General features: G+C 47.1%; 1 protein-coding gene across 1 annotated transcript; it reads right to left on the bottom strand.

The window, feature by feature from the left end:
- Positions 1–1,387: 1,387 nt before the first annotated feature.
- Positions 1,388–15,894, bottom strand: RNF126 (ring finger protein 126). Its single transcript, XM_030217987.1, has 9 exons — positions 15,781–15,894; positions 13,058–13,116; positions 11,729–11,792; positions 9,864–10,108; positions 2,912–2,980; positions 2,757–2,826; positions 2,483–2,576; positions 2,253–2,368; positions 1,388–1,607 (listed from the first exon to the last, which is right to left on the bottom strand). Exons 1-9 carry the CDS (start codon positions 15,853–15,855, stop codon positions 1,458–1,460), a joined length of 942 nt encoding a protein of 313 aa, XP_030073847.1. The 5' UTR covers positions 15,856–15,894; the 3' UTR covers positions 1,388–1,457.
- Positions 15,895–17,865: the final 1,971 nt, after the last annotated feature.

The following is a 17,865-nucleotide window of genomic DNA, read 5'->3' as shown; positions in this document are numbered from 1 at the left end:
GTTTAACAAGATAAGAATGCATACAAGTTCTTATAACTCTGGAATTACAGCAGGAGCTACATGAAAGTCAGCACTGGTACATAAGAAAAGCCATGCTGAGTCCCAGCAAGTCCACTGAGCTCAGCATCTATCACTGACAGCAGCTAGTCCAGAGCACAAGACCTGGCAGATCCAAAACGTAGATCCATGGCTCCTAGCTCAGCTCCAGGAATGAGCAATGGCTCTCCCAAGTCTACCTGGCTAATAATTTTTGTATAGACTTTTCCTCCACAAACGTGTCCAAACTTCTTTCCAACTTGGTTGTTTTAGTCACCTTGACCACACCACAGTTAAATGAGTTCCCTCTTCCGACTGTTTTGCCTGCCATATATCACATATGGTCACACGATTGCACTACGAGGTATTCTCACTACATGTCACACAAGAACACCTGAAACAAACTGCCAGGTTTTAATACTCCTCATAACTGCTTATGTTTCATGAATGCATCCTTGAAATGATATCTCCCCCCAAACCCCTTCCCTTTCATGATCATTCAAAACCTGAAACGCCATTAGTAAAACCAGAAAGCATTAATAGCCCAATCTATCTCAGATGAGGTACAGTGTTCAAATGTTTATTTGTTAAAAGCCTAGTTGGCAGCAGTGCTCTGAACTCAGCTCCCCCTCACATCCTGGAGCAGAATTTATGTAAGGAAATGGGACTGCCTCACCATGACCCATTAGAGCCATCCCTCCCCCCACTCCTTCCCAAAAGCAGCACAGTCAGGCCACCTATGAGAAAGGTACATCAGCTCCCTTTAGGAAGAAAATGAGAAGAAATAAAATACATGTTCATGCTGTTTCCTAACATCAGCTGATCTCCAGGAAGCAGCGGGGACAATGAATGAATGATACCTCAAAAAAAAAAGAAAGCCACAGCACCATCTGCCAGCATCTTGCACAGAACCCTGCAGCCAAACACTTCTACTGTGCACTGTCCACATTAGCAGAGGGGAGGTCAGGGAAGGTATACAAATTCCAGAGGCTGCAGCCAGCAGCAGTAACCCCTGGAGCCAGTAAAAGCATCAACATTACCCCTTTAATTTAAAAGTTAAAAACTTCAAAGCACTTTAAAAAAAATTTTGTAATTTCACAGCCATCCAGCCACCACTTCCTCCAGCACGCAGTGTTTCAGGTTTGCAGCCATAACTCCTCCCGAGTCCACATGGTGCCACAGTACTGTCACACGGCCAGTAGCTATTGTTCCAGAATGTGCCAGTGGCGAGGAAGGAAGGCCCCTGCTCTGCCTGTGAAGCTCAGTTCGGTTCTCCAGTCCCCTGTGCTGCTCATCTCAATTTGCAGAAACCAGGGAGGGAGAGGAAAGGATGAGAAGGAGGTTGTGGGGGGGGGGGGGGGGGGGGGGGGGGGCGTGGGGCAGGGAAGAGGGAAGAAAACAGGGCTGATGCGATTTCCACTTCATGAGTTATTTGCAGAAGTCTCAGTACTGGGTGAACTGGAAGAGGAAGAGGAGGAGGAAGAGGAAAAATCCATTCCAGTCAGTCCTGGGGGGTTTGTGGCTGTGTTCTGTCCACTTAAACTCTTCCGGCACACTGGACACGTGTCATGCTGTAAAGCAGGAGGCAAAGAGATAGAAAAAGCCAGGCTGAGACACAGAAATGTAGCTTTAAGAGGACATGCTAGGACTCATTAAATTATATTAGAGGGCCAGCACAGTCTCTAGGAACTGAAGCTGTCTTGTAGGTGGGTGCAATCCCTCACGCCTTCTAGCGAGGCAGAAGGAGAACTGAAGGCGCAAAGACCTCCTGCCATGCTCATTATTACAAAGAAAGTCCTATGGACTCTCGCCAGCAGCTGCTGATGGAGAAAAGCAGCAGCTAATAAGCCCAGAAAATGCCACCTGAGAACACTGCTCTCACCCTAGGACCCACCACAGGACAGGGACAGTAAGGGCAGCAGCAGTGCAAGCTTCACTCCCCTCCCCCTATACCCAACCAAAGTATGCCACCTTTGTGAGGTGGTTTAGTCAGTTCTAGTCCTTCCTTGCTACCAGTTTAGCTGGCAGATTTAAGCAATAGGCACCTTTCCCCTGGGAGTACAGGATGTTTTATTAAAAGGTATTCTCTGGCACTAGAGTCAGAGCCCACAGCCATGCAAAAGTGTCGGTGATCTGTCCTTCTGAGGAAAACTCTTGATAAGAACCACCACCAAGAACAGCCAAATTGGTGAAGTTCCAGGCAGAGGATGGCTCACCTGCTCTAGCCAGGGGACAATACAGTCATTGTGGAAAAGATGGTTGCACGGTAACTGCCTGACATTTTCTCCTACTGTATAATCGTCTTTACACACTGGACACTCCAACGCAGAACCTGCAGAATGGCAAGAGAATATGAAATAAGACCGAAGCCAGGGCTCCTCTCATCCTACAAGGAGCTGTGCAGGTGCTAACACAGCAGACGCCCCTTCCCGCTTGTGGCACCTACCTACGTGTTCTTCTGTTATCTGTACAGTTGGAAGTGCCTGGATCTTCTCCTTGTCTGCCGGAGGAGGTCCAGTGTTCTCAAATTGATTTAGTAACTGAAAAATACCAGAAAATCAAGTTCTGGATACTGTACCTGACAAGAAAAGACACATGGCCAGAGCGAGTGAGAAAGGAAGAGGTGCGACATGCAGAAAGGAGGGAAACGATCATGTGGGTCACCACACGTACATCTCTCAACCATCAGAAAGCCACGAACCCCCAGCAGCAATCTTTACCTGAGTGATAATAGCATCCAGCCCGTTGGCACCCCAGGCATAGTCCATTGGATTGGAATGTAAAACCCCCCTGAGACAGGAGAGAGAAAGCAGAATTAACACCCACTTGGGCCACAAAGGCTGGCGGCAGAAAGTCCTTAAGTCTCCTGACTCACCACGGTCCTAGTCCCAGGTTTGGCACCGCTGCTGGTGCAATAATTCCATTTACCAATTGCTGTATAATTCTGGAAGTAGCCAAAGAAAGTTCTCATTAGAAAGTAATCTTAGGTATAGATCAGACAGCAGGGTGCTGTCTCGTGGCCTAGGAACACAGTTTCCCCAAATCAATAAAGTATAGTTTATTACTGTCCAACAGGCAGATACAGAACACCACGGCATGCGACAATACCTATACTACTCATTATTCTCATTCCCACTACAAGGGTAGATCCCAACACAGAAGCCTTGCTACTTGCAAGACATTGCTCCTGATCTAAGTCAGGCAATCTGCCTTCTCACTGGTTCTCTGTATACAAGATCCCATTCTCAGTTCACCACCTCATCCTTTCCATATCCTCCCACCATTTGTAATGTATAAATAACAGCTACACAGAATATTGTTTCTTTTTATATGTTAACAAAAAGATTTAAATATAAAATCATAAATGTTCAAGGCTTGTGCAGATGATGACAGAGCCCGCGGGGAAAGGACAGTGATAGGAACAAACTTTGTCTCCATGTCATTCTCTAGTGCAGAACCCATACAGAAAAACTATAGTATACTATATGAAGTCTCTGGCCCGCATACATCGACATAGTTCAGGCTGGGATGGTGCGAATTGAAGCACCTTTCACATGTCAACAGGCCAGCAATAACCTAAATGGCTTCTGGGGAGCTGTAGTAAGCTAGAACCCTCATTGAGTCCATGTGCAACTTTTCACAGGACTGGATAGTAACTGGCCACCCTAGGCCTGCTGGAACTAATCCAACTGGTTTCTAGATGAATCTGACACTTTAACTAGTGCTAAAGGAAATAGAAGTGGTAACAAGATACACTGGAAAACAAGTAACTTACCCAAGGAACTTAACCTGCAGCCACAACTTCCAACTCTCCTAGATTTACTACAGCACAAAAGTGTCTAGTGAAGAACAACACAGACCTGGTGCTCTAGTCAAATATTAAAGAGCCTGAAAGTCAAAGGATTTATGCTCCTAAATTTTAGAGTTATACTCATAAATTAGTCTCTTTTGACAATTTACTAGGGCTGAGTGCATACATTTTTACTAAAAATTTCACTAAACTCAAATTTAGGAGCATAAAAAGCGAGTGGCAACAGGGGCAGATTTAGGGCAGGGAAAAAAAGTTAGGAGCCTAGTACTGAAAATCAGTGCAAGTTCTTTAAATTAGGTTCATAAATCTTGGCAAAAAAATAGCAGGCCTACATAAACTCCTAAATTAAGATGAATTTTCAGCTGAAAACTTCTGTTCTTAAGATTGGCTGAAAATAGGGCACAGATTTAAAAGGCTAACTTAGGAGCTCAGCATTTTCTGAATATTGGGCCCTTAGATTTTAGCTCACAGCAAATGTAAACTTTATTCAGCCTGCAGAAAAGCTTATCAGATTAAGAATGCAGGCAGCTAAAGGCCTCCTGCAGGAAGCAACTGCATCAAGGTAAAATTATGTATCATACCTGATAATTTTCTTTCCCTTAATCATAGCCGATCAATCCATAGACTGGCGGGTTGTGTCCATCTACCAGCAGGTGGAGATAGAGAGCAATCCTTTTGCCTTCCTATATGTGGTCATGTGCTGCCGGAAATTCCTCAGTATGTAGATATCAAAGCTCCATCCGCAGGACCCAGCACTTAGAGAATTACACCCACAAAGGGACACTCTGCCCAGCTCACCACCGCCGAATTGGGGGAGGGGAAATATTCCAGCGCACCATCGCCGGGGCGGTGGGCAGGAAACCACACCCGCCGACGCAGGGGGAACTGGCTTATCCTGCTACCGCAACCTCGGGAGGAGCTGGCTTACCCTAACACCGCCGAAGCGGGAGGGATATAAAGCTACCCTACAGCCGCACAAATCGGGAGGGAGCGCCGGCATAATTTAGTTATCAATCCAGCCACCGCCGAAACGGGGGGAGAGGAAGCAGCAGCTCACTGTAACACAAAATCGTCTCAACTCAAAGAGACTTCAATTGGAAGAACTTGAACACGAAGTCCTCGTGAACAGGAAATGAAGACTGAACTTGAACCTGAAATATAACCAGAACACAAACAATACAGATATCTGGGAGGGGCTATGGATTGATCGGCTATGATTAAGGGAAAGAAAATTATCAGGTATGATACATAATTTTACCTTCCCTGTCATCAAGCCGATCAATCCATAGACTGGTGGGATGTACCGAAGCAGTACTCACCCAGGGCGGGACATGGAAATCCCTGAACGCAACACTGAAGCCCCAAACTGGGCCTCGGCCCGAGCAGCCACATCCAAGCGGTAATGTCGTGAGAAGGTATGAGCCGATGACCAAGTAGCCGCTCTGCAAATCTCTTCCAAGGAGACAGATCTGGATTCCGCCATCGAGGCTGCTTGTGCTCTAGTAGAGTGTGCCTTCAGCTGAATAGGCGGAATCTTCCCCGCCGCCACATAAGCTGATGCGATCCTCTCCTTGACCCAACATGCCACTGTAGGCTTAGATGCCTGCAGACCCTTACGAGGGCCTGCGAACAGCACGAACAGATGATCCGACTTCCGGAAATCATTGGTCACCTCCAAGTATCTGATGATGACCCGTCTAACATCCAGATATTTGAGCGCAGGGTACTCCTCTGGGTAATCCTCCCTACGAAAGGAGGGTAGGTAAAGCTGCCTATTCACATGGAATCGAGAAACAATCTTGGGCAGGAAGGAAGGCACTGGGCGAATCGATACTCCTGCCTCAGTGAATCGCAGGAACGGTTCTCTACACGAGAGCACCTGGAGCTCGGAAACTCTTCTGGCTGATGCGATAGCCACCAGGAAGTCTGCTTTCAACATCAGGTCCTTCAGCGATGCCCTTGTCAAGAGCTCGAAGGGCGGCTTCTGCAAGGTCCGTAGTACCAGATTGAGATTCCACGTAGGCACTATCGAGTGCAGAGGGGGGCGCAGGTGATTAACTCCTTTGAGAAAGCGTACCACATCCGGCTGTGAAGCCAGGGAAGCCCCCTTCAGACGACCCCTGAAGCAAGCTAGAGCCGCCACCTGGACTTTCAGCGAACTGAGCGACAGGCCTTTCTCCAGCCCCTCTTGCAGGAACGCCAACACTGAAGATATTGGAGCAGTGAAGGGCGATATAGAGCCTGCCTCGCACCATGACGCAAAGGTACGCCAAACCCTGGCGTAAGTGGTGGAAGTAGAGCGTTTCCTCGCTCTCAGCATAGTGGCGATGACCTTGTCTGAGAAGCCCTTCTTCCTCAGCCACTTACGCTCAATAGCCAGGCCGTAAGACCAAAGGGGGAGGGATCCTCCATCACCACGGGACCCTGATGTAAGAGGCCCCGCTCCGCTGGCAGCCGCAGAGGGCCGTCCACCGAGAGTCTGACCAAGTCCGCATACCAGGGACGTCTGGGCCAATCCGGACCCACCAGAATCACCCAGCCCGGATGCTTTGCCACCTGGCCTAGCACCCTGCCCATCATGGGCCAGGGCGGGAACACGTAGTTAAGCTCCTGTGCCGGCCACTGCTGGAGAAGAGCATCGACTCCCAGAGATCGAGGGTCCCGTCCTCTGCTGAAAAAACGCGGCACTTGGCAATTGGCCGAGGACGCCATCAGATCCAGGCTCGGCCGGCCCCAGCGTTTCGTGATGTCCAAGAACGCCCGAGCAGACAGTTGCCACTCTCCGGGATCCAAGGTATGGCGACTGAGAAAGTCCGCCTTGACATTCATGACTCCCGCAATGTGGGCCGCTGACAGCTGTTCCAGATTCGCTTCCGCCCACAGGCATAGCTTCATGGCCTCCTTGGCTAGAGGGGCGCTCCTGGTACCTCCCTGGCGATTGACATAGGCCACAGCCGTGGCATTGTCCGACAGGACCCGTACAGGCCTCAGCACCAGTACCGGGAGAAACTCTAGAAGCGCCAACCGAATGGCTCGGAGTTCCAGGAGGTTGATGGACCATTTCATCTCTGCAGGAGACCAGAGCCCCTGTGCTGTCCATCCCAGGCAGTGGGCTCCCCAGCCCGTCAAGCAGGCGTCCGTCGTGACAACAACCCACTCCAGGGTCGTAAGAGGCATTCCTGCGGACAGCTTGCCTGGCCTCAGCCACCAGCTCAGCGCCTTTCGCACCGCTGGATCCAAAGGAAGGCGTACGGCGTAATCCTCCGAGACTGGAGTCCACCGCCGCAGAAGAGAGTGCTGTAGTGGTCTCATATGAGCCCTGGCCCAGGGCACTACCTCCATCGTGGCCGTCATGGAGCCCAACAGCTGCACATAGTCCCAAGGCCGTAGAGTAGAGGAGGCTAAGAACTGGCCCACCTGGGTCTGAAGCTTGATGCTCCGGTTGTCCGGCAGGAACACTCTGCCCACTTGGGTGTCGAATCGAACTCCCAGATACTCCAGGGACTGAGTCGGGCGCAGCTGGCTTTTCTCCCAGTTGATGATCCATCCCAGGGAGCTCAGAAGAGCAATGACCCTGTCTGTAGCTCTCCCGCACTCCGCATAGGAAGGGGCTCGGATCAGCCAGTCGTCCAGATAGGGATGGACTTGCACTCCCTCCTTGCGGAGGAAGGCCGCAATGACCACCATTACTTTGGAGAAGGTCCGCGGAGCTGTAGCCAACCCGAACGGGAGGGCTCTGAACTGGAAGTGTAGGCCCAGCACTGCAAAGCGCAGAAAGCGCTGATGAGGCGGCCAGATGGGAAAGCGCTGATGAGGCGGCCAGTAGGTAAGCTTCCTTGATGTCCAGGGAGGCCAGGAATTCTCCCTCTTTCACCGCAGCTATTACGGAGCAGAGGGTCTCCATCCGGAAGTGCCGAACTTTCAAGGCCTGATTGACTCCCTTGAGGTCGAGAATAGGCCGAGCAGATCCTTCTTTCTTTGGCACCACAAAGTAAATGGAGTAGCGCCCCTTGCCAAGCTGATCTACTGGCACCGGGACAACCACGCCCAGGCGGATCAGGTTGCTCAAAGTCTGCTGCACGGCAGCTGCTTTGACCTGAGACTTGCAAGGAGAGTTTACAAACCCGTCTCTTATGGGTTGGCAGAACTCTAGCTTGTAGCCGTCTCTGATGACTTCCAGAACCCAAGCGTCTGAAGTTACCCTGGTCCACTCGCTCAGAAACGAGGACAACCTTCCTTCTATCTGCACTGGGACCAGGTCCCCGTCATTGGGTATGCGACCCTGGGGGTGGGCTGGAGGATGAACCTCCGGGACGGTAGTCCCTACGAAAGGAATGCTGCTTGGGGGAGAAGTTCCGTTTGAAGGAAGCGGAGGCAGAGGAGGCCGACTTGCCCGGGCGATACCGACGGGCTTCCTGGAATCGGCCCTTAGAGGAACCAGGTCGGGCACTGCCGGCCCGAGTCCTGACCTCTGGCAACCTCTTGCCCTTGGACATGCCGAGCTCCGTCACGATCTTGTTCAGCTCGTCCCCAAAGAGCAACTTGCCTTTAAAAGGCAACTTGGCTAGGCGAGATTTAGAGGCATGGTCAGCAGACCAGTGCTTAAGCCATAGCCACCGCCGCGCAGAGACTGTCTGAGCCATGCCCTTGGCCGAGGCTCTCAAAACATCATACAGCAAGTCTGCCAAGTAGGCCAAACCCGACTCCAGGGTCAGCCATTCCGCCCTCCAGGAAGGGTCCGAGGGGGAAGCCCGCTGCAAAACAGTCAGGCACGCCCTAGCCACGTAGGAGCCGCAAACCGAGGCTTGCAAACTCAGAGCGGCCGCCTCAAAGGACGACTTTAAGGCCGCCTCCATTCTCCTGTCTTGGGCGTCCTTCAGGGCAGTGCCACCTTCCACCGGCAGCGCCGTTTTCTTAGTCACGGTAGTGATTAAGGAATCTACCGTGGGCCAGACAAAGGCTTCCTGTTCCCCCTCAGGAAAGGGGTACAGACGGGACATAGCCCTGGCTACTTTCAGGCTCGCCTCAGGGGCATCCCATTGCGCTGAAATTAAGGTCTGCATGGCTTCATGAACGTGGAAGGTTCTAGGAGGGCGCTTCGTTCCCAGCATAATGGCGGAGCCAGTAGAGGCTGAGAGAGAGCCTTCCTCCGGAGATGCAATCTTCAAAATGCTCATGGCCTGCACAAGCAGGTTGGGCAAATCCTCTGAGCGAAAAAGCCGTGCTGCAGAGGGGGTCTTCCGCTCCATCCGAGCGAGGATCAGTCTCTTCCATCAATTCCGCTAAGGATCTCTGGGAGAACTCAGACACGCTGCCGTCATCCACATCAGAGGAGACCGAGTCCCCCGAGGGTGGAAGATCACGACCGGGAGGGCGGCCAGCGGGGCAGGGGCACCTAAGGCGGGAAAGGCCGCCGCGCCGGAGGAAAAACCGGTGAACTCTCCCGGTTCCGAAAGGGCGCCCAAAAAGGACGACTCTACCTTCGATCCCCCTGCTTCCCCGCTAGGCGCACGAACGCGTTCCGGGGAGCGTCTTTTCGCGCCCTTGCCATCTGAGGCCATAGCCACGTGGAGACTGTTCGGGGAACCCCCTGCCCGCTAGTAAAAGGTAAAAATTACCTGCTTCTTGCTCCGAGCAGCGACGACTTCTTGCTGTTGTTTAACGGAGACAGCGGGAGGGGGGAGAAAAGGAGGGACCTGGCACACCAGGTTTGCACTTGCTCATGAAGAGCCCTCAACCCCAGGTACTCAACAAAACCTAAACAATTAGGCTTGGAGACCTAGCCAGAGCTGCTGCTGTGTGACCATACACCTGCTAGATAGAGAACATACTGGGGAATTTCCGGCAGCACATGACCACATATAGGGAGGCAAAAGATTGCTCTCTATCTCCACCTGCTGGTAGATGGACACAACCCACCAGTCTATGGATTGATCGGCTTGATGATAGGGAAGACAGTATTCCCTGAATGCTCCCTCCCCATGCAGAACAGATTCTTCTCCAAGCTTGTGCTCACCCTTCCAATGTGGGCACGCCCTCATGTCGGCCAACGGTGCGGTGGGCATAGCGCCGTGCTCTAGGCTGCCGTGCTCCGTATCTCTGCCGAGACTGTTGCTCCCTCTCTCTCCTGTTTTCTGTTTCCCTGTTGTCCTCAGACTGGTTAGTGGACCCAAAACCAGGAAATTCAAAGCTGTCATCAAAAACGCCAAATGCAAACTGCCCGTAGCCGTGTGGCAAAGTGAAGACATGCTGATCCAAATTCTGGAAATGTGAGAAAGGCAAGAGGATAATAAAATGCTAACTGGAAGTGAGCCACACTACCCTTACTGAACCTGATCCCAGATGCGCAATAAAATGCTAACTGGGGCACTCCCTCACATAGCAGAGAAGGCCAAGGTATGCCTGCTGGAACTGCATGACCAACCCTTCTAACACAGTGGGAGGCTAATAAATAGAAATAAAACAATGAAGTACAATAAAAAGGTATTACCTTATTTTTCTAACATTTTTCCTATGGGAAGGGGGAGGGGGATGACAGGGAGAGGTGGATGGGTGACAAGGCAGTATAACTTTATGGTTTGTAATGCGATAGGAAACCCAGATCCTCGTGAAGTCCTGTCCGATGGGCGTCAAAACATTTCATCATTCCTACCTTCAACGTTATGTTCATGGCTTGTTTTAAAATTTCCTCTTAGTATTCTAACCACAGAGTTACTGATGCAGTGCTCTGATCCTGAAAAATCCACATTCACAGATGGCACCTTGGTTTGCTTTGAAATGTCTAATGTGGGGCTGCCTGTACTTGCCTTTAGCATCTAGCCCTTTGGGGAGAAGCCAGAGTAGCACACTTGTATATTAATTAATGCAAAAAAAAAAAAAAAAAAAAAAAGTGAACATTTGAGGAAGAGCATGAGGGATCCCTTTATGTTCCCCATGTGAGTAACCTGAACTCCTGTGATATGTGCTGGCACAGTTTGCTACATAGCAAGGGCTAGTGCCATTTGCTTTTTGAGCTTCTGTCACGAGTGTGCCATTCACTAACTTTTGCTTCAGATTAGATGGTTCAAGGAAAGCCAGAATTGGTGGAACTGGGAATCTCTCTTTTAGCAATTAAACCTTATGGAGCAGTGGTTGCAGATTATTTTATGATTTTTCTCAGTTTTTCTAGCTCTGGATTGTATGTCACTACATAGGGCACTCGCTGTTTTTTTTTTCTAGTACTCTGGGTGCATTAAGTGAAGAGGAAATATTCCTGGAGATCATTTTGGGATTGTAGTCAGGATTTTGAGATGTCTCTTGGGTCAGAGCATACAACAAGATGGTATCTTTGTGTGGCTGGAATAACACCTCTCTGGGTTTACATGAACCTGGACACTGCATAAACAAATTTATGCTCAAAATACTAAGCGGTAACTATGACACAATCCAGGAACGTAAGACCTTTGAAGTTAGAATGATAAAATATTTTGACATCCACTAGACAGTATGTAACAAGGATCTGGATTTCCTATTACATTACAAACCATAGTTATATTGGCATGTCACGCTTTATGGTTACCCATCCACCTCTCCTTTTTCCTCTCTATCTCCCTCCCACACACCCCTACCTTTCCCTTGAGACTGTCATTGTGATGTTTTTAAATTTTCACTGTATATATTCTGATAGTTATCTTTTGCTTGTATTTGACCTGAAGAAAGTTTTCCTTTGAAAGCTTCTTTAAAAATATATTTTTAATCCAATAAAAAGGAATTGACTTATTTTTTCTCTCTTTTGTTCTTACTTTATATTATTTCTATTTATCATCTTTAAAGTGGTCTAATATGGCAATCATACTTTATCCACAATGGGAGGGGGTAAACACTCCAGAGGACAGCACTTACTTCAAACGGATACTGATTTTGATCACTGGAGTTGGTTGAGGTGGTGGAATTGTCTTCTGTATTTCTAACAAAAAACAAACACAGTCACTGCATGTGGCAATATGGTATAACTGCTCTTTTGCATACAAAAATAGTGTGCTAGAGTGGTAGTACATACCTCAAACTGAGCTCACTAACCCATATAAAGTAACTGGTTTTAGGGGTTTTTTTTTTAAGGTAGTTTAATCCTCCTAGTATAGTCACATTTCAATCAATTTTCCTGTCTTTGGCAGGTGTCAACTGTCAAGTGACAGCACATTAAAACACCCCCAAAGTCAGGAAGGTACTCTCTTTAACTTACACCTTACATTTGATTTTAGCATAAATGAAACTCATTTGTGTGGTTTAGGCTGTAGCCAGTTACCAGTGTGGGGGGTGGGGGGAAACAAAAATCAGTAACATCCTACCCACCCAGGCCCCATGGCCTTCAGTGATGCCAGTTTCACTCCCAAGCATCAGGAGAACATGTTGATGAGCTGCTGCCTCTTCCATAGACAGTACACAGAAATTACACACTGCTTGCATGCCTGTGTACACCAGCACAAAAAGGGGGTTTCAGTCACTTTTGGCTTCATGAAACACTTATTTAGATTCTGCACCAGAATTCTGGAAACAAGTCTGAGATGAGATTGCTCATGAACCTCTGCTGAAAATCAGGTTGTAAGAACAATCCACTTTCATGCATCTGTCACAAACTATAACCAAGCTTGAAAGACTGTGTCCTGGGGCCAACTGTTAATGAAGTCCAAAATTTTCCAGTTACTGGACTGCTTAATCTACTTAAAGGGAATCAGAAGAAAAACACTAGGGCATCAGAAAGCAGCAGCAGTGCCTTAATATCATTATAGTTAATGTTCTCTGTACTGGAAAATGATTTTAAGAAACTGCTGTATCCATTCCAACTTCTGCCCCAGCTCTCTGGTCATTCACAGAATCACTGGCTTCTCAATGGGTCTGAGAATGGGATATTTTATCTTGTTCACTACCTCATAGCAGTCCAGCAGGAAGCCCCCCACCTGTGTCCTCATTTCACAAAGCACTACTTATAACAGCTACAGTTTTCATTTCGCAAAAGCCTTACATAGTGGATTGTTACTTACTATAACTAAAGTACAGTTTTAAAATATTAAAGAAACTATTTCTAAGTGAAATCGAACCCTTTCTTCTTCTTTCACGTAGCATGAAATTATTTTGCACATCTCACTAGCTTCAGAAGCAGAATACTGTCAGTTTGCTTCTACCACAAATCCCCAGAACATCTACTGCCAGTCTCCAGGAAAAAGCCATTACCTGGTCTCATCTGGAAGCTCCTCAATAAAGCCAGATTCACACTGTGGACAAATATAGTCCTATGAGAAACAAACAGGGAGATGTAACAGAGGCTCCTAGAGCTTCCAGGTAATAATTAATAGAAACACATAATATGACAGCAGAGAACAACAAGGCCCACCTAGCCTACCCTTGTTGCTTCCTGAAGCACTGCAATACCCCAGTTGAATTTTATTTTTTGCTTCAATGCCTTGCAATTAAGGATCTTCAAAGTTTATCCCAAGCCTTCTTGAATTACTACTATTTTTGCCTTCTTCACCTCTTATTGGAGGCTGTTCCACGCATCTACAACCCTTTGTGGAAAGAAATATTTTTTAATGTTGCTCCCAATTCTATTTTCAAGCCTCATCGCACCCTTTCTTGTTCTATAGCTTCCTCTTCTTTGAAACCTGTTTGATTTTCACACATTATGTATAACCTTCAGATATCTGCCCATCTGTACATCTCTTTCTTTCTCTTCTTGATTATAGATAGCTAAGTCCCTTAAGTCTTACAGCTTTTGGTGCAAACTCTGCCCCCACTTTGGTCTGTCACCCTTTGGTCTATATTCCAAGATATGGACTCCAAAATTGGATATAATACTCTGGATCAGGTCTTGACAAGTTTTCTCTGAATCTAGGAGCCAGAGCTGAGGCCTCTTTCACTCCAATCTCCACACATCAAAAATTGTTGGTGAGGAAAGAGAAACAGGGAGTTAGAACAATATCCTCCCCCTGAGGACTGCCACATTTCTTTTAGAATCCAATTTACTAAAGCTGTTTCCCCATTCTCTAGCTAAGGAAAAGAAAGTTTTATACATCAGGTCCTTAATACACCACTGCAAGGCATGGGCAAGGACACACAGTTAGCAATCTCCATTTTCCTCCCCATCACTCTTTCAATCCCAACCCTATTCACAACACTCCCTCTTTCAAATTTCCTTTTTTTCCCAGCAGTGTCCCTCTTTCAATCCCCTCATCTCAAGTCTCTCACCCACCTGCTTTCCCCTCTTATATCTTTCCTCATCCCTAGCAGTCTTCACCCCCTATCCCATAACCAACCCTCTTCCAATATTGGTATACCGCCAAAGGCAGTGCCATCATGGTGGTTTATAAAACAATATTAAATATAAACAAAACAGAAAAACAAATACACTCCTGTTCATAGTAAAGATAATAGAGATAAAGGAAGTCTTCAGCCATTGGGTCAAGTCACCACACCATTACATAACCACTAGGAAAGTTTTCAGACCTCTCTTGAATGCCTGATATGAAGACTCTAGGCAAAGATAGTGTAACAGGGAATTCCAAAGGGTTGGAGATGGGACACTAAATATACAATCTTGAATGGTATCAAAACAAGTGTGATGGAAATGGTATAACTAAACTATTTTATTGTGAAGAATGTAACATGTGTGGTGCTAAGGTATCAGCAATTGGGCTAGAAAAGCAGGTAGTCCAGAGTAGTGTACTGAATGATTTAGTCTAGAAATCTTGAATGTAGTATGATCCAGGATAAGCAGGCAATGCCCTTTGCATAGTAATGGTGCCACAAGGTCACATGTGCGTTCCATTAACAATTTTGACTGTCATGTTTTGGATTAATTGTAGGTGCTTTAAGTTGCCAACCATCTCAAGCTTCTTTCCCCTTCTCACCTCGCTGTGTGCTTTGCCTCTCTACCACATCGCTGTCCATCATGGGGTGCAGGAACTTATGAACTAACTTCAGGGTGTAAAGCGTGGAAGTTCCTGCCCTGCACAGCTCAAGTTCACTTAAAGTCATATGGTGTAAAGGAGATCATTAATGTTTCAGTGGGTAGTGACATGAAAATTCCATATGCCAGGAGACATTTCTAGTCATCATGGTGACCTGATGCCTGAGATTTGTTGACTTATGTATAGGTTGAGATCTCAGCTACAGCATATGTAATATAGCTTTCTTTTTGATCTGAGATTTTATTGCACACCTTTCCAAATCCAAGTTTGGCGAGTTATGCAGAGATATACAAGTTATTTCCCTGTCCAAGGGCTTAAAATCTAGATGGTTCCTGAGGCAACAGTGGGTGTCTTGACTTTTGTCAAGGTCATGAGGGGTGTTAATTGGAGAAGCTTCCCCAACCACTGCCGGTTATGTCTCTCCCTATGGAGCCTAACATCCTACTTGCTTTATCCCGCTGTTTGGCTATTTTGAGATTATCAAACTTCATCATCCTAATTTTCTTTCTTACTCAGTACATCACTATCTCCCACCTATTTTCCTTAGACATCTTCACTTTTGTTTTTGCAAAGAATCTGACCCACCAAGCACTCAGAATTCCCCATGCTCTCAGATGACGTCTCATTCTGTTTGCTCCTTGCTGCTTTACTTCTCTTTGCGAACGTGAACTCCACTCACATAAAAGCAGACACGGTTTCCCTATGTCTGCACAAATCCTTATCCTAACAGACCTGACAGCAGCGCGGTTCTCCGCGCGGCTTCCCAGAGAAAAGACTAAAGGAAAATGAGCTTCAGTGCCCATAACAGCAGAAACAACACGACCCCCAGGCCCAGAACTGTGCCTCTCCTCAATCAGTTTCACTCTCTTCCCCCTCTCCTCTTTCTCCCTCCCTCCTTCCCCGGCTCTGTCTACTTCTCTCCTCTCGCAGAACAGAATTCTGGTTGGCGACCACTCTTTCCCCCCCGTACTGTGTCCGTCCGCCTCTCACCGGCAGTCGCGGGAAGATCTCGGCCGAGCAGCAATGACAGAAATATCGTCCAGGCCGCGGGGAAGCCTCCGCCATGATTTTTCCTCCTCTGTTGCTGACGCACAATGACGTCACGACGCTTCACCCTACGGCAAACATGAGGGGCCAAACAGAGGCGAAGTGGGGTGTGGCGTGACAGAAAGCACGGAAGATGTGGGTGGGGCAGTGGCAGCTACCTTCTGGGGTGTGGTCTCTACTAGGTGCTTTTTAGGATTTGCCAGTCTGCTCTGCAGAGCTGAGATTCCCTCCGATCTCGGGCAGTAAGAGTTCTGGCAAACTCTAGCTAGGTCGAGCAGGGACTATTTTACATATCTGTGCACAGTGCTTAGTGTGTCTAGTAGTCCTATGAAATCATAAGTTATTTTTAGCCACCGTGAGCAATTTTCCCGAAAAATTACTCCTTTAATGCTGTTGAAAGCAAGTCCAAACGATCCATATCAGAAAAGCAAAAGGCCGACACCTGTGCTGTGGCGGAATTTGTAATATAGACGGGTGCCATTAGCTTCCACATCTAATTTTTTTTTTTTTTAGGAACGTCCTGATGAGTTGGATTAGTGGTCCTCAAGCCAAACACTGGGTTGTATGCGTTCTTAACAGTGATCAGTGGCCCACTTTTCTTCCTGATCTGAAACTACCAGCCTAATATATATGTCTGACCTCATAGACCTGCCGACCAGAAACTCAATCAGATCATCACAGATCTTTTAATCTCCGCCATCCCAGTTGCAAAGGACTCAAATACAAATCCGTTCATGGATCCAGCTTTTCATATATAAATACTCAACTCTGGAATGCACTCCCAAAGGCCGTGAAAACTACGTTCCACCCCCTCAACTTCCGGAAATCATTAAAGACTTTCCTGTTTGAAGGGGCACAGCCTAATGATCCAACTTAAATACCTGAATCCAACAACTCAAATTGACCCAAATGTGATATGAACTTAATGAACGTTACATAACCGTACTCTCTATGTTTTCTAATTTCTCTGTACATATTTATTTCATTTAGCAACATCACTCTGGATTTGTTTTCTTAACTTAGGAGGCTTTGCCTCATGGTGCTATTTTAGCCACATTGAGCCTGCAAATAGGTGGGAAAATGTGGGGTACAAATAAAAGGATTTATACATTTGGTAGCAACCCTATCTGCAAATTTTCAGCTGAAAATTCTTACAGACCACCCTAGCACTATCCTGAATATCACTGGCTACCCATATAGTGGCAGGGCTTGCTGCTCAATAGTATATTCAGTGCCACCACTAGTGCAGCTATGGATCACAAGTTTGTGGGCCCCTGGACCAACTAGCACATAGGGCCCCCTCCCCCTTCCAGGCCACAGCTTTCAAGTACATCATTTTACTATCCATCACACAAGGAACATGATATACATGCAACTGTGCAAGTGTTTTAAATTTATACAAGTATGCATATAACATCAAGTTACTTGTTAATATTATAGGATATTGACATGAGCATCAATAAATGGTAAATGTCAGGGTTTCAGCTGAGTTTAGAAATAGATTTATCATGTTCCTGAAAAACACAACCACTGGATTGTACCAGCCCGCCTTGATAATGAGAAGGGTCCCTGGGCCTGAGCCCAGGAGGTCCATATGGTGATCCGTTCCTGATTAGCACTCATTTGCATCCACCAATTATGAAATTTCCAGAGGACATCACATGATAATGATATTTCCAATTAGTGGATCCCATTCAAGTTACTGGCATCCACTCAACCTCTGAATTCATTTTATGTGAGATAGCTATATTTAATTTAAAAATAAATAATCGCTCACAGTAGTTAAGAAGACTATTGCAATCTCTTCCTCACCAATGCAGGTTCACTTACACAATGACCCACCATGTTAAATCCCAAAACTATGTCTGCTTCCAAGCAGATTTCCATTGTAGTGGCCAATGGCATCTAAGTCCATAATCGACTGCAATGCTCAGTGCAACGAACTTTAAATTCTCATTGAGTCTGACCCGCTTAAAGTCATGGACAGAAGTATTTAAATACTTAAAATATTTTAAAAAGGAACGACGA

The sequence above is a fragment of the Microcaecilia unicolor genome, chromosome 11 (genome assembly GCF_901765095.1).
Source record: "Microcaecilia unicolor chromosome 11, aMicUni1.1, whole genome shotgun sequence".
In the NCBI taxonomy this organism is placed as follows: Eukaryota; Metazoa; Chordata; class Amphibia; order Gymnophiona; family Siphonopidae; genus Microcaecilia; species Microcaecilia unicolor.
Note: the sequence above shows the minus strand (reverse complement) of the source record. Positions and strands in the feature narration are given on the sequence as shown.

Excerpts from the sequence above, each read along its gene's own strand:
- RNF126 (XM_030217987.1), bottom strand. The coding sequence starts at position 15,855 with ATGGCGGAGGCTTCCCCGCGGCCTGGACGATATTTCTGTCATTGCTGC. Across the intron at positions 13,117-15,780 it reads AGATCTTCCCGCGACTGCCG|GACTATATTTGTCCACAGTG; the intron begins GTGAGAGGCGGA and ends TGTTTCTCATAG. Across the intron at positions 11,793-13,057 it reads GAGCTTCCAGATGAGACCAG|AAATACAGAAGACAATTCCA; the intron begins GTAATGGCTTTT and ends GTTTTTTGTTAG.